This window comes from Anguilla rostrata, unplaced genomic scaffold (assembly GCF_018555375.3).
Source record: "Anguilla rostrata isolate EN2019 unplaced genomic scaffold, ASM1855537v3 scaf1080, whole genome shotgun sequence".
Classification (NCBI taxonomy): domain Eukaryota; kingdom Metazoa; phylum Chordata; class Actinopteri; order Anguilliformes; family Anguillidae; genus Anguilla; species Anguilla rostrata.
Window position 1 is genome coordinate 20,509 of NW_026986421.1, and position 9,117 is coordinate 29,625.

The following is a 9,117-nucleotide window of genomic DNA, read 5'->3' on the forward strand; positions in this document are numbered from 1 at the left end:
TGTATGACATCATTTTGTGTTCCTTTTATTATTATTATTCCTATCTATACATATACATTTTTTGCATTGTATAAAAATTAATTTGTAATAATTATGGTGTTAATGTGTTACCTGTGTTATAAAGTTTGCTGGTGTAGCTTGTGTGTACCTTATAAAGGTTAACAGTATAGTTTATTATCAATATATCATTACTATGTAATCCCTATTAAATAATAGGTATGAAACATGACTGTGCTAGGATACAGAGACAACATTTAGTTATTTCTCTTTTTCTCTGCTTTTCTTAACACTTTTCGGTCAAAAACCTCCTTCCTCCTTCTCTCCCTCGTGCATTTCCTCTTCCTCTTTCACCCAGTGCAGTAGCCTGGCTCGAGTGGAGTACAGTAACATTATCAAACCGCAATCTCTGTCAGAGCTCTGAGAACTAACTTGTCCTCTTTCTTGAAAAGTTTGAGGCACAGAGACAGCTGCAGTGACTGTGCCACCAGTTTCCCATCCTGACTGGATTCTCAGAAGAATACACTCAGATGAAAGTTTGAAAATGAACATACTCAAACTCCAGCAAAAATGTATACATCTTTGATCAATGTCATTCCCTCAGCTGACAGGTATATGTAAGGGAACAGTAATAACAAGTTTACCAAAAATTTAAGTTCATATAATAAGCATTACAGAACAGAAAACAATACATATATTACAGTTTTACTTGTGATATTTTATCAGATTATTTTTGGTATGTCTTATTAGAATTAAAACACTTTGTAGCTCCCCAATAGAAATTTGTTAGGCATACATTTCCCTGGCAAATACCATGGCAAGCACTTAAAATGCTTCTTATACATAAGACTCAGTTAAAGATAAAACCTGTCTGTGGTTTATAGATGATCAGCTCTCGGTGTTTGTGTACTTTTAGATACATACCATTAGGTGCGGCTGCCTCGTTTTAATGTTTAGTTGATGTTATATAATTATTCCAGAACTATTGGTACCCTCATCTCAATTTCCACTAAGGCGTTATGAATACTGAATATGCTTTCAGACGTGGAAAGAAAGATCTCTGGTGAATGTCTCTAAAAAGTAAATGTATAGGTGTGTGTATGTGTGTGCATGAATGTGTACGTGTGTGTATATGTGTGTGTGTGTGTGTGTGTGTGTGTGTGTGTGCTTGTGTGCGTGCGTGTGTGTGTGTGTGTGTGTGTGTTTGTCTCAGAGTTACCCCATCTGTCAGTATGATCCCTTCGCTGTCCTTCATTCTACTTCCAGAGCGCTGGCTGTGTCTCTTCTTCCTGGGAATAGCACACAGATTCAGCTGATGCACACCTGACTTTCATTATAATCACTGCAGAGATCAGTGTAACATTTAGTGCTGTTTTTCTACTTTCCATACGTTGGAAATTGCATTTCACCATCATGTAGGGGCAGCACTTTCGCAAAGTAGCACAAACCAACAAATCAAAACCAAACAGGAATGGTCTGTAGCGTCCCTCCCTCAGCTGATGGTTAGGTTTAGGTTCGGTTACCAAAGTAGCCAGAAAGCATCCACCAATCTCTATTTGTTTTGTTCTTTTGGTTGTTACTAACACACTCTGTGATTGGGTTAGGGTTGGAGCTCATCTGTTTGCTTTTGGAGAAACACAGTCATCTATCCCTCTAAATTATTTCAGTTACAGATTGATTACCAACACATCATTCACAAACACACCCTCCACCCCGCCCTCTCAAATCATAAGTACGTTCCCTTTTGCAGTTTTCTTCCCAATATATGACCTTCAATCTTATTGAATCAAATATCCTTGATAGATTCCACCCCAAGGTTAAAGGGAACTTTCCATGAACTTCAAATTTTAATGCTATGCTGGAGTTCAAATGTTAACGTTTTATTGATGTTCATATTTTTTATTAACATGACTGATCGTAATGAATCAATATTGCCCATAGTTCATAATTGCTGATTTGCTTTGTTGTGTGTGTGTGTTTGGGGGGGGGAGGCTCTCTCTTTCCAGCAGTAAATCTAACCCTGTTAACCTTATTTAGGAGAACAGTGAACATAAACAAATGACGATTGGCTAAGTTGACCTGAAACACCATGTGATGTGATACAAACGTTAGAAATGCTCAGAGGACTGCCCCTCTGTGGGACTTCTGAACACACACCTTGCTGTGTGAACTGCCTCCCCTTCTGCACAATACAAATACCGATTTTTACATGGATTTGTCCACAGATAAAATGGTTTGGCTTGAAAGTGCAGTTACAATATTTTGATTCTTCAGGTCATGAATTTCCATTCTCCTGAAAGTACCTCCAATTTCGAGCCAAGCTGCCACATTCACTCTTTGTGTCATAGAACACGTGAGTTTTAGAGGCGTGTTCTGGATGTGGGACAGGGACACATCTACATGAGCTCAGATTGGGGGTTGAGTAATATATAATAACATGGAATTACAGTGAAATTTCCTTACACTGACACTGACTTTATAGGACCCAGTTTCTCTTACTTTAGAAGTGCTGTTATGGCATATCATCATCATGGCACCAGCACGCAGCTGCATAATCAGCAGTGGGTATGCCAAAACCTGCATGAAGGACATGTCATTACATACCGAAAACAGACTTCAAAATATATGTATATGTTCACCCAATTACAGTGGAGACACAGCCTGCAAAATGTAGTAGCATTCTTTCCATTCTCTCTAAGATAATACATGCATTATTACTTTAATTAATATCCACTCATAAATGAATGAACTTATGAATTACTGAAATAATTATTCAACCATGTATGCATTTGAAGAATGGTATTGTGTGGAACATAAAAATTGTTGTATTCTGGAACCTGCCGTTCAAAAGCTAACGTATTCCGAAAACAAAATGGAACAAAATACATTTTGCGTGGGATATCAAATGAACCCCTGCCTACCAATACAACGACCTAAAAATAATGTCACTTGCAGGAGGAAAAGAACAAAACATATTCGCACAGTTACAGCGTCATCAACAGTACTTTTACAAACCCTTAAATAAAACCATCAAAATCTGCACCTCTGTATATTAGTGTGTGATGTATAAATATGTTAAAGGAGTAACATGGTGGTTGAACGTGACGCTTCCCAGTTGTCTTTAGGCAACAACAAAACAAATGTGCATAATTTTATTATTCAGTCATTTCATTGTACTTTAAAACGTATTTTTCTAAGCATAAATTTCCCACTATAAAAGTTCACCCGAACCGTCTGGGCGTGGTAATGAGAACTGTCAGTTAGCTATGATTGACAGACCGTACCCCGTTACCATAGCTACCCCCAAGATACCTGCTCTTATTGGGAGACTTTTCACAAGCTAGCTAGCTTAGTAGTATATGAAGTATCGATAGATAGCTAAGGTAAGGACGTTGACTTATATCCAATTATAATTTTTGCTATCTAGCTAGCCAAGTTAAGATAAAAGCACAACTATAAGGTCCTCATAAAAGCAAACTAGCTAGCTAACGTTATCGATAACATTGCCTTGTGAAAGCAAACTACCTAGCTAGCTAACGTTAGCTAGCTAGCTAAATGAATATAACCAGAAATAATCTAATAGTCCTTAAAAGGCACTCTAATTTAAGTGAACCTAACGTTAGTCAAATATTTGCATTGTCTTGCCTGTAAGCCAGCAGCGCAAAATATGGGTCTTGAGTTATCCATGGGTTTACGGGGCATGGAAAGGGGAGTGGTTCCTGTGTTCGTGACGCACCAAGTTGACAACTTTCTCAACCGGTTGAAAATAGGACGATAAATTTAAAACGCATATTTCTCCAAAAATACAGAACGGACATATTTAATACTTTACTCATTGTGTTTCTTCAATGTCTCTTGTGCAAATAGCATATAAAACCGAGAAAGTGTGAAAATCACCATGGTACTCACATGAGGTATAAATATGTTAAAGTAAAAAAGAGAAATGTGCTTCCATTTACCTGAGTGTTGCTGTGGAGACGGGAGGTGGAGCTGGAGGCTGGAGGAGCCGAGAGTGTTGGTGCTGATGCAGATGAGAGTGGGCATGTCTCCCTGTGATTGGCGCATGGTGAGGGAGCTCCTCAGGCCTGTGTTCCCCAGCTGCTCCTCCTTGATGACTCTGTCAGTAGAGTTAGTGACCCGCAGTCCAGACTCACGCCACTCCATGCTGGGAGAGGGATTCCCACGGCTCTCACAGGAGCAGCTGATCTCTGCTGCAGTTCTGCTGCAGCTCCCAGAGCCAGAGATCTGAGGCATGTCTGAACACAGGATCCACAGTTACTAATATGACAGCTGCACACATATAACTATAATATGATTTATACAATTATATAATAGATGCACTGAACATACATATCACATTCAGCCGTACAGTTGTTGAGTTCTCCTTGCCATGTTCATTCTGTGCTTCACAGTAGTACTGTTCACTGCCACTGGACTCAGTCACATTGAAGGTGAGATTCTGTCCAGTTCCTACAGCGTTCATCTCTGTCCCATTCACTTTATACCAGGTGTAGTTCTGCACTGCTGGGTTGGCATTACTGCTGCAGGTCAGAGTCACAGAGCTGTCCTCTATCACTGATCCAGAGGGACTGACTGACACTGACGTGTTCTTAGGAGCATCTAGAAGATGAAAATATGGCATGTGACGAGTAATATAGCATTTGATGCAATGTAATGGTAGAATACTTTTAAAGATAAGCATGACATCCAGTAAATGTACTATTTTTGATTTTTAATCATATCATTGCATTAATTGTCCTTATTTAATTATTTTGTTAATTCAGCATACTGACCATGCAGTGTAAAGCTAAAAAAAGAAACGTAATATTATTATTATTATTATTATTATTATTATTATTATCATTATTATTATTATTATTATTATTATTATTATTATTATTATTATTAATAATAATAAGTCTAAGAGTAATACATTCAAATCCAGCTCTCTTACATCGAACTTTGAGAATCATACTGGCCTTAGACGTCCTCTGAGTGTCTAGTTTTTGCAGTGTGTAAAGTGCCCTGCAGATGATCTTCTGCCTATGGTGGAGGTGGGAAGCAGTGAAGGTCAGAACAGAAGACACAGATTTGGTTTGATCCTCATTCTCTTGCAGGTGATCCACACTGTCATTCAGCCTGGGGGTCCATGTCAGATTTGGGGGGAGTTTGGGACAGGGGGCTGCAGCAGAGCAGCTCAAGCTCACAGAGGTCCCCTCCATCACCTCCACCCTCTCTGGGGTGAACTTGGGTTTGGGTGGAGAGCCTGGGAGACATGGAGACATGAGGACGGGTTACTGTCTGTCTCAGGATTGGGAACTCATGCAGAATTCAGCACAAACTAATATCAACATCAACAGTGTCTGACCAGCATACTCACTAATTTAACCTTAAAAAGGGACTAAGAACATTCGACTCCACCATGACGTACAATCTTTTCAAGTTTGTCAAATGTTTTCTGTCCCGTGCTCATAAACATTCTGCAAAGCCAGACCTTTCATGTTTGAGACAATTACGATACATTTTGAAGTTAAGCGTTCTAGAGACTCTGATGTCTCCAGTATTATAGTTCAGGCACACACACACACACATGCACAAAAAAAACAAAGCAAGTTACCTGTGATATTAATTTGAACACTTTGTTCAAAATTCCATTTGAGTCTATTGTTGCATTCTAATCTGAATTTATAACGACCATGAGAATAATTCTTTGGAAGGTTCTCCAGGACTGTAGTGCAGTTTTTCTGAATCAGGCCTCCAGTGATCTTTCCATGCAGAGAAGATGCAGATTGGCTGCTGGAATCAAACACTATAGTTTCATCTTTTTTCCATTTTCCATTAACTGAAGATGGATCCTCTAATAGATCTGAGTTAAATTCAGATGGGATCTCAAATCTGCAGGGAATCAGGACACAGGATCCAATCAGAGCTTCAATACTCTGAGGCATCCAGACTGCCCAATCGCTGCCCAAGGCTCCTGCAACACAGACAAACCAGTTCTGTCCCAGTATTACACTGGAGATCCTACAGCACCGAAAAATCACACTATACTGTACAAGCCTGGTTCATGTTAAAAACAGATTAACATAAATGCAACAATATGATGTCTAATAACTCATACCTGAAAACATCATAAGTATCATAAATACTTCCATTAAGCACATGGATATTTTCAAATGCTCTGACCACATAGTTGTGTGCATGACTGATTTTTGGATACACTACAGTATATTCCTACATAATTACATATTAATTTTTGTAGTAAGCAACTTTCATTTCTCTTAATTTTTTGCAATAAGAAATGAATGTTATTATTTGGGCAAATCACCAAGAAAAGTCCGATAGTTTATGTCCTCTGTATTGTACCAATGAACATTCTATAACTCCACCCACACCAAGCCGCACCTTGCAGCAGGCAGCCAATGAGGATGAATCTCTCTGCTCCAATCATGTCTCAGTATTAGTGAGGAGCAGAGGCACTGGGTGGAGCTGATCTGGAGAGGAGAAACACACTCATCAGATGCACCAACAGACAGACTGTTTACGTGAAGCTCCCATTCTGCCCTGTTATCGACCAGCAACAGTGAGGCTCACTGGGTTGGATTTTGGATTTTACCTGGATTTTATTGGTTCTGTTTATTTATCCTGTTATTCCCCTTATAAATGTCCCATAGAGCTGCTGCTTGCCTAGTAAGCCGTCACTGTAGAGTCAGTTAAATGAGTCAACCACTGTCTGTCCATAAGGCTAACCACAAACTTTTACACTGTAGCTAACCTTTCGCAGGTCACTTAAAAAGAGCATTTTCAGACTAGACGTGCTTGTAGATTTTTCTTAATACATCATCCATAGCTTTCATCATCGTATTCTATACTCCAACAAGACTTAACTTGAGATATTAACCCATAATATTATTATTTACAAGATAACAACGGAATTGACTTTATAACCAATAGCTAATATAATCTGGCTAGCGAGCTAGCTAGACAAGGCTATTTGCGAACATGTCAAAGTCTGCAATAATTATTTTAAACACAACTACACATTATTCACAGAATAAATTGACAGCAGCAAAGTCTTTCTTTATTTTCCTGCATGCAGTTAGTCTTTTTGTAGTACTTGCTCTTCTATGGCAGTGAAATGTTGTTTAATGAATACTCTAATGCACTATGTATTATACCATTGGCGATAAATATTTAACCATTAGATAGATCCATGAACAGCTGACAGGCTAGACCCATGAAATCTGTTTTACAGCACCTCCCAACTGGCTAAAGCACCAGACCTCTTCAGGTGTGAAGAGTGCAGCTGCTGTACTTTTACTTACTATTTTTTATGCTCTTTCCTTTTTATCTATTTTATGTAAAGCACTTTGAATTGCCTCTGTGTGTGAAATGTGCTATACAAACAAACTTCCCTTGCCTTGCCTTGCCTTGCCTGTATGGCTCTTATCCTAAAACTGTTTGCAAGTGTGCCTTCCTGGTTCTCTTCCAACGCATATGCCACAACAGTCACTGTTAGGAATGGTATTTTATCGTTCATGTGGTCCATAGCATTGAATTACACTGGATTTATGTGCCCAAACTGACAAGGTTATACTTTCCTAAGAAATGGTTTTGAATTATTATTATATTGTTATCTCTAATATGTGAGCAAGCACAAATTCCTTGCATCTCCAAATCATATGCAGTCGTGCTTTAATCGATTGTAGAAATATGGGCACTGAGGACCCATGTTTGTTTATTCAGTGATATACAGCCATACAAACTCAAATTTCACTTCAAGATGACATGAAAGCAAACAATTTAAAAATGACTATGGATAAAAATGGCTAAAATAAATAAAAAGGCTCATTGGTATTAGCATGCATTTTCAGTTAAATGTACTGTAAGAATTATAACAGAAATGAGCTTACCAAAATGACATTACCAAGATATAGCCTGTAACAAGCACCAGTTCAGCAATATTAGACTGCTTGTATGAGTTGAAATTTCTGAAAATACATTTTAATATGTGAGGCAAACATCATTGATACCCAGACAATATTAATTTCTCGATCTTTTGGTAAAAAAAAAAAAAAAAGAAATACAAAAAAATCATTGACTGGCGCAATGTATCCTGACAAGAAACACGTCCATTATTGAGAGGATAAAGGAACTTAAAAACAGTTCATTTTAATTAAATGCTAATGACAGTTACAGCATGAAGACTATCTGTAATGTAACTGAACCAAGTGCTAGACAGGTGGAAATATACTTACTGTAGAACAGAAGAATATCCAGTCTGTATCTCTCCACTGCACACTGACACTCCAAAAACCAAAACTGCTCATACGTGGTCTTTCCTGAAGCATGCTGGGGAAGTGATGCATGATGTGCGTATTATTGGCTAACGCTCATAAGAAAAAATGGGGCCATACAGTTTGCACAATTTCCTGCCATCTCTGAAATAGCTACTGAACTTAAACTTTTTCTCTGTCATAGTACAATAACACGAACATGCTGAAATATGCACTGTTGAGCAATGTTGAGGATTATTATTATTGTTTAAAGCGATTTTGAAGATGTATTGCCACAGTGGGTGTTTACAGTGCAATCTATAAGTATTTGATACACTTTCGTGTGTGTTTTTTCCCCATCTGTATTCGAGCAAATTGAATTTTAATATTTTAAACAATAAATATGAATTTAAAGTGCAGACTGCCAGCTTCGATGTGTAAGTATTTATGTCTACATTGAGTGAAACATTTTGGAACCACAGCTCTATTCAGACACAGTCCCCCCGATTTTGAGGGGCCAAGTAATTGAACAAATGGCTGCACAGTTGTTTCTTGGCCAGCTATGTCACTACATCCTTGGTTTATGCTCAGGAAAGCTAACTAAGGTCTAGATTGATTCTAGGTGTTTCATTTTAATTTTAAATCTGTTGTTGTTGTCTCTCAACATCTCTAAACAATTGTGTCACTGCCTAAATGCTCACAGTGCCTAAAAGTTCACCGTAGATTAAAGAGACTCTCCGCATTCAAATTTTAAAGACAACAGTTTTTAAGGAAACACAACAAGCTCATATTTTCAATGGACCACAGCATCTGATCTTAGTTTTTCCATCTCCAGGGTTCTGGT

General features: G+C 38.2%; 1 protein-coding gene across 2 annotated transcripts; it reads right to left on the reverse strand.

Annotated features, from left to right (window-relative positions):
- Positions 1–3,578: 3,578 nt before the first annotated feature.
- LOC135247128 (myelin-associated glycoprotein-like) lies at positions 3,579–8,633 on the reverse strand. Of its 2 annotated transcripts, XM_064320402.1 has the most exons (7): positions 8,256–8,621; positions 7,911–7,988; positions 6,403–6,491; positions 5,615–5,974; positions 4,952–5,263; positions 4,348–4,617; positions 3,583–4,253 (listed from the first exon to the last, which is right to left on the reverse strand). In XM_064320402.1, exons 3-7 carry the CDS (start codon positions 6,446–6,448, stop codon positions 3,826–3,828), a joined length of 1,416 nt encoding a protein of 471 aa, XP_064176472.1. In that variant the 5' UTR covers positions 6,449–6,491; positions 7,911–7,988; positions 8,256–8,621; the 3' UTR covers positions 3,583–3,825. The 2 variants fall into 2 exon arrangements, with proteins under 2 accessions (XP_064176473.1, XP_064176472.1); XM_064320403.1 differs by lacking the exon at positions 7,911–7,988 and having other exon boundaries at positions 3,579–4,253; positions 8,256–8,633.
- Between the last annotated feature and the right edge of the window lie 484 nt (positions 8,634–9,117).

What these genes read in the sequence shown, in the direction of transcription:
- LOC135247128 (XM_064320403.1), bottom strand. Translation starts at nt 6,448, where the DNA reads ATGATTGGAGCAGAGAGATTCATCCTCATTGGCTGCCTGCTGCAAG. An exon ending in CATTGGCTGCCTGCTGCAAG is followed by an intron (nt 5,975 to 6,402) that starts GTGCGGCTTGGT and finishes TCTGTGTTGCAG; the next exon opens with GAGCCTTGGGCAGCGATTGG. An exon ending in TATGATTCTCAAAGTTCGAT is followed by an intron (nt 4,618 to 4,951) that starts GTAAGAGAGCTG and finishes TTCATCTTCTAG; the next exon opens with ATGCTCCTAAGAACACGTCA.